This window comes from Tiliqua scincoides, chromosome 8, assembly GCF_035046505.1.
Source record: "Tiliqua scincoides isolate rTilSci1 chromosome 8, rTilSci1.hap2, whole genome shotgun sequence".
In the NCBI taxonomy this organism is placed as follows: Eukaryota; Metazoa; Chordata; class Lepidosauria; order Squamata; family Scincidae; genus Tiliqua; species Tiliqua scincoides.
Window position 1 is genome coordinate 30,074,643 of NC_089828.1, and position 14,233 is coordinate 30,088,875.

At 45.4% G+C, this 14,233-nt stretch overlaps 1 protein-coding gene across 2 annotated transcripts in view; it reads right to left on the reverse strand.

Annotated features, from left to right (window-relative positions):
- The window catches only part of ARHGEF18 (Rho/Rac guanine nucleotide exchange factor 18), a 79,111-nt gene that overhangs the window by 15,029 nt on the left and 49,849 nt on the right, over positions 1 to 14,233 (reverse strand). For both annotated transcript variants that reach the window (XM_066636064.1, XM_066636065.1), the window contains 5 exons: positions 7,322 to 7,469; positions 3,930 to 4,042; positions 2,273 to 2,413; positions 1,103 to 1,353; positions 641 to 766 (listed from right to left, as the gene is read on the reverse strand). In XM_066636064.1, coding sequence (XP_066492161.1) covers positions 641 to 766; positions 1,103 to 1,353; positions 2,273 to 2,413; positions 3,930 to 4,042; positions 7,322 to 7,469 — 779 coding nt within the window. The remainder of the gene's footprint in view (positions 1 to 640; positions 767 to 1,102; positions 1,354 to 2,272; positions 2,414 to 3,929; positions 4,043 to 7,321; positions 7,470 to 14,233) is intronic.

Genomic DNA, 14,233 nt, shown 5'->3' on the forward strand with positions numbered 1-14,233 from the left:
TGTTATAGTTTATTAAATATTTTATTACACTATTTGGTTCAGAATATTTTTTTCCCTGTTTTCCTCCTCTAAAAAATAGGTGCGTCTTATGGTCAGGTGCGTCTTATGGAGCGAAAAATATGGTAGTTTTTTGCATCTGAACCAGGGGCCATCACCACACTTCAGTGGAGAGGTGGATTTTGGCAATACAAACTCCATTTCTCCTCAGTGCAGTAGAAGCCAAAATTACATGTACACTTTTCATCCTTAACTTTTTCAGAAAGACTTAAAAAGAAGTGCTGTTAAGTTAGAAAGCCACTTCCAGGGGAAATCCAATCGAAACCTTAGGCTAAGTCCTCCTGTGCCAGGTCTGCTTGGAGTTTTCTTTATCCAATCGTGACATGTGTACTTTCCAGCATCCATATAAAAAACCCTGAAACCTATTCCATTTTACTGGAGATGCCAGGGATTGATAGTGTATGTTCCATCACTGAGCTAGTTACAGCCTCTCCTGGACCCTTTTTTAAAGTTAGTCAAGGCTAGGTTTTGGAACTAATTTGCTCTACACTGACCTGTTCCAAATCAAACAAGGTTTAAGAGCACTAACCCAACTCTAACTAACCCAACACTAGCCCACTGCTATCATTCACTATATTGTTACCTTGATCAAGTTTTGGAACTTCTTGCTTTGCTGCATCAGCTCTTTATAGTGATTCAGGGCCTCACTGTGGCTGCTGCAGAAGACACCATACTTTGCCTTCACCCTCTCTCCATTTTCACCCGAAAACTGAATAGAAAAACAATATTGTACATGGATGGCAACTGTTTTAGAGAGACTTAAGATACTTGCACACAAATTTAGGACCCAAAGTAGACTCAAGAATTGGGGGGGTTCTGGCACCCAACAGAGATGAACGCCCTCTGAGTGAATGTGCTGCAGCTCTGGAAAGGTGGCAGCAGAGACAGGAAAGGAATAACCAGAAGCCACCCACAAGGATCACCTTGAAAACTAAAATAACAGCAAGGCAGCTTTTAGAAAACACACCCCTTTCCCCCTCAGAACACAGGAAAGTGCTTGCACGAACATAACCCGCAAGAGCAAGACGTATGACCCCCACTCCACCTGCTGCACCAGGAGGTCCCCAATGTTCTGGATTACATAGTTCTGCTCGCTGCCCTCTTCCAGGGCCTCCTTCCGAAGCTCCTTCAGCTGGAAGAGGAATGTTCCATGGAGCTCCAACAGCTCATCTACACAGGGGAAGAGCCGGTGAATGACAGTGTTGCCAAACTGCAGCTCTTCCCTCATGGCCCGTGAGTAGACCTTCAGCATGATCTTCAGGGTCCGGACGTGGTGCATTTCTGTCTGCATCAATTCTGGAAGGGAAGCGACTCACTTAACCTCACTATAGCCATTAAGAACCATCTTTCTGGAGTAAATATCCAACATTCTGTTTCCAGCAGCAGCCAACCAGATGTTTCCAGGAAGCCTACAAAGCAATGGCCCTCCCCATTATCTGATTAGTGCTTATCAGACCTGATACTGCTTCAGGACATGGAAGCTTCATTTAGCTATCCTACTGGTTCCTACTGGATCAGACCAAAGTGGGTCTGTCTAGTCCAGCATCCTGCTTTGGGGAGTGTCAAGCCATACAATTCAGGAAAGCCCCTAAGCCCCTATGAAGACAGCAGTCATCTCCTGCTATTTTCCTGTGTATCAACTGGCAATGAAAGATAGGTTGCCTCTAGATATGCTAGTTCTACTTACCCATCATGGAACCTGATCAACCTCTCCTCCTCTTCCATGAATTTGCCTAAACACCTTTTAAAGTCACTTAAGTTGATGGCCATCACCTATGAATTCTGTATAGTAATTCTGAATTGTGTGAATGTCCACTCTCTTTTCTGTCCTAAATCTACCATCCACCAAGTTTACTGGGTGACCCTAAGTTCCAGTATTATGGCAGAACGTGAAAAGGATGTTTCTCTCTCTACCACATGCATGATTTCATAAAGTAGAATTATGTTCCACAACTCCTTCTTTACTTTCTTTTTAAACTAAAAGGCACCAAAACATTTTCAGTTTCGTCTTTCCTCAGACACTTCTCAGTGTGGCCCTTCTCACGAAGCCATAGACTTCCTTCCTGACTATTAAGTACAAAAAGGAAGACCAAGTCAGGAGGCCTCCCATAGTTTACCCCCAAAGTGAGGCTCCATGCATAAACAAGTAGTGGCAGCAGCAATGTTCCTGAAGGGATGGAAGGAATTTCAAAACACAGATCTTACAGGATCTTACCGTATATGACATCTTGCCTCTTGAGGACTTCCCTCTCTTGTTTCTTTGCATACTGTGGCTCCACTGCCAGACTCCAGGACTGAGCCTCAAATTCACGGGCATCTGTCTCCAGCTCATTCCACAAAGAAGCAAAGTGGGCATCTGGGAGAAGGATACATGTTCAATTGCATTTGTATGCAATAGCATTTCCTGCACTTCAAAGACACTGCCTTGGTATAATGCAAAGTACAACAGTAGTTCAGTATTCTTATCTCAATACTGGAATCCAAAGGGTATTATTGTAATTGCTAATTTATAAAATGCTGAACAATGGTAGATGATGTGCAAAAATTAAGCACAACACGAACTGTGCCTGAAGACATAATGAGCACCACTGGATCAGACCAGTCTTCAAATTCTGCTTTCCACAGGAGTCAGTCAAATGCCTTCAGAAAGTCCGCAAGCAAAGTATGAAGGAAACAGCTCCTTGAACTGGAAGTTCCATATAACCATCATATAACTACAGGAACAATTGATAAATTCATTAATTTTAAATTCATGAAGGTTAAAGTCTGTGGGATCTTCTTTAGAGTGGCTTTACAGATCAGGCACATTTTCGGAGGAGAAAAAATAGGGATTACAGGGGAGCCACCCGTGTCCATGGTTCCCATAACTGCAATTTCAGTTAACCATGGATCAGATCATGGATCAGTTAACCATGGATGCACATGTGCCTCGGGAGGGTCTTCTGAGCCCAGCAGAGGTCATGTACATCCACCTGCAGCCTGTGTCAGGCTCAGAATGACCTTTAACAAGCAAAAAAGTCACTTCCAATTTTTCTGAAAACCAGAAGTGACTTGTTTGCTTGTTACAGTCATTTTGGGCCTGGCACAGGCCATGGGTAGACATGTGTGGCCTCTGCTGGGCTCAGAAGACCCTCTGGAGGTGAGTGGAGCAGAGCTCCTCTCACAACTGGAGGGTGGAGGGAGACTTCCCCTGTATCCATGGATATGGCGGCATGCTTGCATAGTGGTTAATCAACTTGAAAGCTAAATGAGAACCTTCAAATCCAAAGGCAGTCAACTTCCAAATATCAGCTGCCAGACAGGGTTGTTCTAGTCATGCTCTGCAAGAGCTGTCCACTCAGGAAGATGATCTCTCTATTTTGAGAAATAAAATGCTGGACAACTGATCCAACTTGGTTTGATACTGCAGGACTGCAATTATTTCAACAATCTAAATATCATTTGACGATAACCTTGATAATCTTTGTTATTTCTTTCTCAACAGTACTGTCTTTTGGATTGACAGATAGACCTGGGAGATTCAAATTCACCTCCCAGATTGTTGTTCTGCATGGCCCTGAGCAAGTCTTTCACTCTCAGTCTTGATTTCCCCACCATGGCTTCTGAAAGACACCATTCCAATGCAAGAAAAACCAAATGACAGTTACTTCCAGCCAGGATGACAAAGTAGGGCCTTACTGTCTCAACTCTCCCTCCGAGGCTGCCAGATGGAACAGCTGACAATTGGGACAGGTCCTGGTGCCCTGTTGCTATCAGACTCCTTTCAAGAAAGGGAGTTCTCTGCTCCCTCTTTTATGTGCCCATTAGGCAGGGCAGGCAATTAACAGCCCATCTCAAGTCAACAGTTAAGGAGTTTCACAGAAGTGTCTTACCTTCCACAAAGACAGACTCTGCTGTCAACGGAGCCAGCGAGACAATGTCATCAGAGGCTGATTTAAATCTCAGGAAGCCAGAATCCCCTTCATCCATCTCTCCACCAAGGAGCCTGAGCAGTCAAAGAGGGGGGAAAAGATACCACCAAGTAAGCTTCTGCTACTGTGTCTGAACTACCAAGCAAATGCTGGACACTCATCTCTTGTTAAGCTATTTCCTACATTAGTAAGTTCAAAAAGAAATGCACATGGGATCAAACAGCTCCTAACTGCACATCTCAACCAGGATGGGTCCTGATTTAGGAAAGAGAGCCTAAAGGTCACAGTAAGAAAGTCAAGGGACATATATGAACATGCAAAGCTGCCTTATGCTGGCTATAGCTCTATCTAGCGCTGTACTTTCTGCTTTTATAGGTAGAGGATCTACAAAATCTCCAGGCAGAGAGTTCCTTCCAAAGTCTCCTGATTCTGAACTGAAGATGCCAAGGAATTAAACCTGGAACCTTCTGAACACAAAGCAAGTGCTCCATCACTGAACCGTGGGCCTTCCACCCCAATGTCAACATAGATAGGCTACTGCAGTAGGAACAGCAGCTCAAGAGAAGAAACCACCATTCATGAATATCAAAAAAGGGGTAAGAAAAGCCAGATGGCCAAGTATAAAGAAGGCCATCACACCAGGTGTGAAGGGTGGCCCTGTTTAAGATACCATGGGCAGTTCTATCCAGAAAATGATGCTACTGAGCTGGAAGAGTAGTCAGAGACAGATCTTCCTCCTTCTACAGCAGATTCCTTCCTTTTGCAGGGAAACCAAAGTAGATGGGATTTCGAGAATTTGGGGAAATGACAAATCCAAAACAGCCAAACCAAGTCCCACCAAAGCGACTTCTAAAAGGAGGTACAGACAATGTACGTTCACTCCAAACTTATTTCAGCAAGTTTAAGACTAACATTAAACCAAGGATCAAGTTTATTTAGAGACATGTTAAAAGATTAGGAATGGTTTTCGTCCCTGGGATCTCTTTTAAGGTCAGTGCTTTGCTTATGTAATAGACCTTATATTCCCATTATTATGATTATTTTGAAGAATGGCAAGAACATAGGGAATTGATCTGCCAGGGCTACTACCTACAATCAGTGGCGTTGCTAGGGGGTGCATGCTGCACCGGGTGACGTGCACAGGGGAATGACATGCACTGGGGGTGTGACGCACTAAAATCGCAGCGGTTAGGAGTAACCCCATCATGTTATATACCGTTGGATGTGGAATTTCAAGCAGAATGCAATGCACAAAATCAGTGTGAAATATCTCCTTTCTATCAAAAGGTATGGCCAAAAAACCGGAGAACAAAAATGCATGGAGCCCTATGGAAAGTGAAACTGAGCCGTTTCACATGTTTACTCGCATGTAGGCAAACCCGCCTTAGTCCATCGGAAAGGGCAAGATGAGAGGAATCCAACAACACCAGAATGGTCCTGATCCAAATGAATGCAGCCCCCAAAAACACCTGAGAAGGAAGTCCCTCCCTCCAAGCAGACAAATGTATTGAGCCCTATGGAAAGCAAAACTAAGACTTATGGTCATGTTTACTCATGAGTAAGCAAATGTGCCTTGGCTGGTGGTTAGGCCAGGCAAAGGGGAATCTGAAAACACCAGAATGGTCCTGATCTGATGGAACTGGAGCTCAACAAATGCTCCAGAAGGCAGGGCCCCCCCCCCCACTAAAAAGGATCAAAACAGAGGCTTCAGCTAATAAGGTGAACTTTTTTGAGACTTGCAAAGCCAGGAGAACCCTGACAGTGATCTGGTTTAAACAGAAGTTCTTAAATTGAACTGGGCACTGGGTGGGACTGAAAACTTTACTGATTTTGGAGGGGGGGTGTTATTGCAGGCAGGCTACAGAGGAAATTCACTTGGGGCATGAGCCTAACCAGGTCTACTCAGAAGTAAGTCCTATTTTGTTCAATGGGGCTTACTCTCAGGAAAGTGCGGTTAGGACTGCAGCCTCAGTGGAACAGGGTTGGCTTCTGCTTATTTAATTATTTGTTTTACTTTCATTATTTATACTTATTTATTTTAATTTGCTTGGTGTCACTTCCACCATGACATCACTTCTGGTGGGTCTTGGACAGACTGTCATTCTAACAAGTGGGTCCCAGTGCTAAAAGTTTGAGAACTGCTGCAATAAAGTGTAAGTAAGTTGACACCCTGGAGGGGGGTGTGTGACACCACTAGTGACCAAAATCACTATGCGTAATTTCATGCAGAATGTTTTCTATCTTAGTTACATCTAAAGGTACAGACAAAAAACCAGTTGAGGTGGAGTGATGGTACATCACCACGCCCACCAACTGGTGCGTTGCCCCACCCACTGCATGGGGTGTGACGTGCTGGCTTCCTGCACTGGGTGACACGAACCCTAGTGATGCCACTGGCTACAATAGCCAGAAAATACATCTCTGAAAGAGTTTATTACAAGCTACCACTTGCTGGGGCAGCTAATGGGGGACCAACACCACCATCTCTCCCTGCTTGTTAATTCTGAGCATCTGGTCAGCCCCTAACAAGAACCAAAACAGCAAGCTCTACAGGTCATTGCTCTCACCCAGCATGGTAAGGCTACTTTCCAATTACACAATAATTCAAATTCAACTCACAGACCATGATCAAATAAAAATAGGTAAATCTCACTGATGCTAATGGATACTAGTCCCTGGCCCCAAATGAACGATGCACCTAAGAAGGGTACATTAGCTAATGCACCCTGATAAGGGTACATTAGCACATACAGAAACAGGACACTCCATAGTAATCCCTCCAGGCTCTGCCCCCCTGCTGTCATACATGAATCTTACTTATTGCAATACGACCACCTAATGCTAAACATAGCCTAAGTGCATGTAGCTGAAATAGTCTCATGTCCTCCCCACCATCTCCACTTCCCTCCCTTTCATTTCCCCGTGCTGAATTGGAGATTATAACTTCTAGAGGCAGGGACTTGTCCTCTGGCATACAGCATGCAAAGAAACAGCACCATGATAACATTATAGTTAATATTAAACACTAATATTAGTACTAATATTATGTACTAATATAAATATAGTATAATAAATAAATATAAAGTACTAATATTATGAACACTACTAGCAATATTGTTGTACCACAGATGAACAAACCTTTTCTGACACTCCATCCCCATAAATCAGCAGTTTTTGATTTAAAAATCACTGTTGACACGTCTACAATAAGTCCCAAAGGAAAAAAGAGACCAGAAACAGCCACCAAAGGAGGAGAAGTCGTCCCTTCTTGCAACCAAGCAGCAAAGTCGGTCTCTTGGATCTTTTCAGGGTCCTTTACTGAGTCACTCACATCCAAGCAGGCACCTACTCACCCAAACTTACTGACTGCACCAGTGGTGGTACTCAGCGACGACGGTGAGCTCCCTCTCTGGACAATAGTCATGCCGAGATTCCGGGAGAGGCTGGGGGTGCCATCTGGGCCCAGGAGGGTGCTCCGGGGGTGCTCCTTGAGAGAGGTAGCTACAGAAGCAAAGACAGAATTTGCGCTTAGGAAGCGAGGAGTAAACTGCAGGCTGCCCATCCTTAGTCCTCGGTTTTCTGAATGTGGATGGAGGACAGACAAGATCTTAGACGTCAGAAGTTCATTCTCCAAGAAGACACTCTCATTCCACTTGTTAGAAAAGGAGCCACAAAACAGCAACTCTGAACGGGCAGAGTCACTGCCATCACCACCTTTAGAGTGGATATTCCCCATGTTTGCAAACTGGCTGCACATAGCAACTGTGGCCCCAAAACGCTCCACCTTTATACTGCTGTGTGATCCTTCTAGAAATATCTACAAAGTTGTCACTTCAGCGTTCCTTATTGGCTAAACCAGCAGGTCCAAAGAGCAGGAAATTGGTCCCTACTGTGTCAATTTGCTTTGAAAATTGCAAAGTATCTCTTTTAGCACAGGGGTGGGGAAAAATCACCACCATCAGACAGGAACCTACAACACATTATTATTCACACCCTTCCATGGAAAGGAGAAAATGCCTCATGTCAAAGCTGAGAATTATCTGACAGTACAAAGGGGAGGGGGGAAAAATCCTCACGACTACCAAGCTTCTCCAAGAAGCCAGATGTCTCAGTGCTCCCGATTTAGTCCCAGGCACTCAAGAGAACAGCCTAACAGATTCGAACTAAACTGAATTCAAATACTGCAGCACTTCTGACCATTTCAAATGGGCGGGCTATTCAAGAGTACACTGCAAGCCCAGAAAGTTGCAAAGTCAATATTCACCAAAAATCAGCTTTTAAGGACAGTAGTAAAAATATGGAGTGTAAAGATAAAGAGACATGGTAACAAGAAATCCCCTACTTCCCCAAATGGAGGCAATCCCTATGAGTAATGTTTTTATACGTTTACCTTAACAAAAACAGAGGCAGACTGAACGAAATGCTCTTCCAACAGCTTCAAGCAAAATGATCCTCATTATGATGGGTGGTGTACTGCGAAGGGGGAGTGTATATGACACAGACATCTTAGGAGAAGGGGGTCCTCTGTGAGGATTAGGCCATGCTTTACCAGAAATATTATCCTTACAGTTAACAGTGATAAATTTCTTCCACATTTACAGTCTACAACTGATGTTTAATTCCGTTATCCTTGCAACAACCTGGAGAGAGAGAGAGTGTGTGGTTGAAAGATGAAGGAGCTCGATCAGAGGTTCTCAAACTTTGAGGGAGCTTTACTCCCTCAGTAAGTTCTTGTGGGGGAGGGGCTAGGGCAGCGACGCTTAGTGTTGCTAAAGGAGGCGAGGAGGGGTGCTTTGCACTTATGTTATGTTATGGAACATACCAAGATCCAGGTCTATAGAGCTTGCGTCCTGAGTATACTTCTATACTGCAGCAAGTCATGGACTCTTCGCTCACAACAGGAGAGGAAACTGAACGCTTTCCACATGCGCTGCCTCCGACGCATCCTCGGCATCACCTGGCAGGACAAAGTTCCAAACAACACAGTCCTGGAACGTGCTGGAATCCCTAGCATGTATTCACTGCTGAAACAGAGACACCTGCGTTGGCTCGGTCATGTTGTGAGAACGGATGATGGCTGGATCCCAAAGGATCTCCTCTATGGAGAACTCGTGCAAGGAAAGCGCCCTACAGGTAGACCACAGCTGCGATACAAGGACAACTGCAAGAGGGATCTGAAGGCCTTAGGAGTGGACCTCAACAAGTGGGAAACCCTGGCCTCTGAGCGGCCTGCTTGGAGGCAGGCTGTGCAGCATGGCCTTTCCCAGTTTGAAGAGACACTTTGCCAGCAGTCTGAGGCAAAGAGGCAAAGAAGGAAGGCCCATAGCCAGGGAGACAGACCAGGGACAGACTGCACTTGCTCCCGGTGTGGAAGGGATTGTCACTCCCGAATCGGCCTTTTCAGCCACACTAGACGCTGTTCCAGAACCACCATTCAGAGCGCGATACCATAGTCTTTCGAGACTGAAGGTTGCCAACATTGTATGTAGGCAGGGATGCAGCAGGCTGCAAGAGGTGCGGGAAGCCCTGCGCAGTCCTGCACAGCACTCCCTGAGGCCTCAAACATTCGCTAAAAGCAGGCGCAAAGCACCTCCTGCGAAACGGAAGTGCTTTGCGCCCGCTTTAAGTGCACGTTCCAAGTCTTGGGGAGTGCTGCGCAGGGCTCCCCGCACCTCCTGCAGCCTTGCCTTCTTTAAGTAAGTGCAAAGCACCCCCCCTCGCCCCCCTTAGTGACACAATCCTGGAGGTCACATTGCTGCCCCCTCCCCTTCCCCCCTCCCTTAAAGGGACGGGGAAGCGTTACACAAACTGTTTGAGAACCACTGAGTTAGATGAATGGACAACACCCCTCCTACACCAAATGATTTGCTAAAATCTTTAGAGTATGCCATGGTATGTACATACATGAAACTACATATAAACATACCATATTTTATTATTTAGGTTCATTCCATACAACTGATGTTTAAGATTTAGTTCTGTCCATTCAATAAAGGCAGGCAGTTTTGGTGGGCTCATCTAACCACACACCCACACCCACCTCTGACTGGAATCACAGGGATGCTACTGACTAGGGGAGTGAGCCTTGGAGGTGGAGGGATATGCATACATGCACACACAATGTGTTCCCCACCAAGGTATCACAATTCTGCTCACAATATGAAAGAGTAACAAGAGGAGCCACGGCCTTCCTCTCCACTTTGAAACTGGGGATAGGGCAAGGGTTGTCCTCACAAAGCTATGGAGACTATCCATCTCCACCTCCAACCTGGAAACAAAGGCTGGGGTTAGCTGTTTTGGCAGTGAGGGGCTATGGTGCTTGGACTTTCAGCTTTGGAGAAGACTAGGGCTGCCTGTTCACAATCCAACACAAGAGTCACTCTTTCCCTCTGGCTCAAAATTTGAATTTGGGAGGTACTATCCTCACAGTTGCACTGAGCTTCAAAGACTCTCTACAGCCCAGCAGGAATGATGCCAACCAGCTTCACTCATATGCATTTACCTAGATGCAAAGGGTAATGATGCCCCCCTCCACTGAATACAGAAGGCTTACTTCTGACTAACTGTGTTAAAGAGTAGCCAGGACTCTGGTAATCATGGATTTTGGCTTAGATGCCAAAGTTAAAAGATCTCTGCTTCCAAACTCTCCCATACCCACAGGAAGAGATTGTGCAAGGACATGAGCACTGACAACTGCTGCAAAGTGGGTAGATTCCTCTGCCCTGGGTTGACACATAAATGCTGAAAAGCTGCTGACCTAAATGACAGAAAAAAGAGAGCAGCAAGGCTTCCTTGGCTCCCAGAATATTTGGCTGCAAATAAACAAGATTATCATAATCATCCAACTGACTGCCCCCATCTGGGTCTATTTCATCCTGCTCCTGGCAAGGAGGGCCAGCTGCAGTGGAAATGACTCAACTCTAACAAGGTTGCAGCAGGACCTGAGCCCTGTTTTGTATCATCGTAAACTATAAGACCAAAAGGACAGACTGTTCTTGTATACAGCAATTGTCACTGTCAATTCAAGAGCCTTTAAGAAGAACAAGATACGCAAACAATGCTATAAATGTATTACTGCAGATTAGGCCCAACAAGTTTTGGCCTCCAGAGTAGAGTAGAGCAGATCTCTCTCTTTCTCTCTCTCACACACACACAGGAATGATATGAATTTAATAAAAATATTTACACCTAGTTTTTCTATGTAAAGTATCAACACAGTTCACAAATTGCTATTAGCAAAAAAATATTTCTGAATAGTATGAATACAATTTCACTGGTTCCCATCTTTAAAACAAGTGTCTCATTACCTTCAGGCAAGGAGGGATGCAAGAGGAACCCCTGCCCCTCTCTATAGATCAGAAAAATACAGAGATCATCCTCATGCAGTGCAAGTAAGGGAAACATTTCAGCTTCACTGCTGAAAGAAAAGCTAGGGCTGGGTAAAGCCTCTTCCCACCAAAGCAAAACTAGGCCTTTCCTTCCTCATTCCAATCTTAGAGAGGGAGATCAAGCTTGCAGTGGCACCAGGTTTCTGCATCTCAGTATAACTGCTAGGATGATTCCTACCTGTCCCCAACAGGAAGAAAAGATTGTATCATACACTTTCCCTTTCATTGTCTCTCTCATCTTTGGGGACTTGCAAGTCTGAGGGAAGGAAGGTTTGGGTCTTATTCTTATTTATATACAGATCCCAATACTGAAATTGCATGTTCAATTTTAAAATGCTCTGGGAGACAAATTTTTACATATAACTTGGCATAAAAATATAATAAAGAACACCACACTGCTTCTCTGTAGGCCCTTCAACATTTAAAGATATACTCTTTCTGCCCCAGTGCTGGCAGTTTTGTCAGTTCCATGAAGAACAGACTGGTGAAAGCAGAGAAACTGCATTCTGAGTGCAATTAGCACAGTCTGCACACTGCTGAGAATAGATATTGATTACTGCTCCCTTCTTGCAACAGACCAGCTGTGTACCGCAAAGCTGTTTCAACCACAAAAGTTATCTTCATTTTACTCCCCCCTCTTTGGCCACCTTATTTCTTTTTTTAGTTTCCAAAGTGTTCCTTGTCAAGGAGATAAAATCATTCTAGGGATTAGGAGCCATTAAAGTCACCCTGGACCTTTGCGTTATCCCAACAGCAGAAATCAACCCCAGAGTCTCAAGTCTCCACAATAAATCATATCCCATTTTGCAAGGAATACTGGTCAGTTCTGACTGGTCTTCTTGTAGACTGAATGGCAATAACCTGGACTACAAAATATGTCTGGAAGGCAACATATTGGAAGGACCAGCATCCAAGCCTCACCACACACACCTAAATGCATTGGTTCATGTCCAGGGAGGCCCATACCTGTATCCTCAGGTGGGGTACTGGATTGCCCTCACCAGCTCCAACTGCCATGGATTCTGTCTTTGGGGCAGGACCACCTGCCTGGGCTGAACTGCAACACAGCCTTGGTGAGCCAGATGGCGCAGGCTCATCTGCTGCTAGGACTGCTGGTGCAAGCCTCCCCAGGCATCACCCAAGACACCGTCTCCCAACATGCCCAAGACTTTGGAGCATGGAAGGCTGCGCCATGCCATCCCACCGCCACACCCTCAGGCAAGCTGTGTCAGGAAGAGGCAGGGGACCTCCCACTTTGGCTGGTCCAAGCCCAGGCCACTGTGAGAGCTCTAACAGAGGGGGGACGGCACAGCAGGATCCCAATAGCTGGGATTATGAAGAGGTGAACCAAACAGAGCTGAGGAGCGGAACACTTTTTGGGTTTGTGAGGGGGGAGGAAGGGGTGGGGTTACCTATACATTAGCACGTCAGAATGCCAGATGCAAGGAATGGCACCAGGATGCAGGTCTCTTGCTGTCTTGTGTGCTCCCTGAAGCATTTGGTGGGCCACTGTGACATACAGGAAGCTGGACCAGATAGATCCAGTAGGGCAGTTCTTATGTTCTTACTGCATTCAGCCGATAAGGAAGCTTAGAAACAGTGATCCAAGTGACCCACAAGACAGCTAAGTCAGAGGAGAAATCTGACGATCAAGAAAGGCGGTATATAAATACTTATTATTATTACTACCACCACCACCACCACCACCACCTGGGAATAGGACAAGGGTTGGAGTAACCCATCCACTGGCCGGGTATTCCAGCCTTCACAATACCCTTATGGGCCCAGGGAAGAATCTTGGCCCCTAACCCTGGATCTCACATCCGTGACACAAACACCACAGACTAGTGAGGACACGAGGGTTCGCCCCTCACCGAAGACCCCAGATGCCCCAAGTGGATAGTTCATTAAAAGAAAAAAAATCCACAATCCAAAGTACAGTAATGCCTTCACAAGGGCCAACCAAAAGTTGCAAAATATCAAACAGCTAGATTTTGAGTAACAGGAGTCTTCAGCTGGCAGATGGTTAAAAAAAGACAGATGGAATAAAATGGGGCATGCTGTAGGCAGAGGCGTCCCTACTGCGGATCGTACCTGAGGCAGCAGTTCTTACCTGGAGCTTGGCATTCTGGAAGTTCAGGGGTGACATGGCAACATAATCACATAATCCCCAACCTTCCAGGCTCTTGCATGCAAAAAGCCCACCTTCCTTCTGCAATCTTCAGGCTGCTTCAAGCCCAGCTGCTGCACTAACTCGCCAGTGAGCGGTGGGAAAACTATTGATGGTAAGAGAAAGCAGAGGCTAGGCCTAAAGTGACCTGAAAATCACTGAAGGGAGGCTCAGGTGATGTGGTGATGCACCCCCTTGAGCCTAACACTCCGAGCAGCCCATCCCCTTTCCCCAACCTAGTGACACCACTGGATGTAGGGCCCCAGCAGTCTGCATTTATAAAAACCTAAGGATGGGATTACAGATTTAGTAAGGGGTATTCTTACAGGTTTGACTTCGCCAGTGAAAAGTGAAAGACAATTTCAATACACACAGGGCTGTTTGACAAAGAAAGCAAAAATGGAGGATAATCTTTTACCACCAGACAATAGGATTCTACTTCTGTGGGATGAAATGCTCTCCTCCACTGCATCTAATTTAGCTGCAGATGTGTTTCAGGTCTAGTCTACCACTTTAAATTGTCTCCTACTTTGACAGTACAATGTGTCTACTTGTTGCACTGTTTCTTTTCCCCCCTGATCTCTGCTATGGAAGGAACTTGTGGGCTTTAAGTCTGCACTGGAAATGAGACTGATTTAACCAACAGATTTTATCCTTCCAAAAATGGGAGCTTCAACCATTCTTTGCTTTGTCTAAACAGCCTTGCA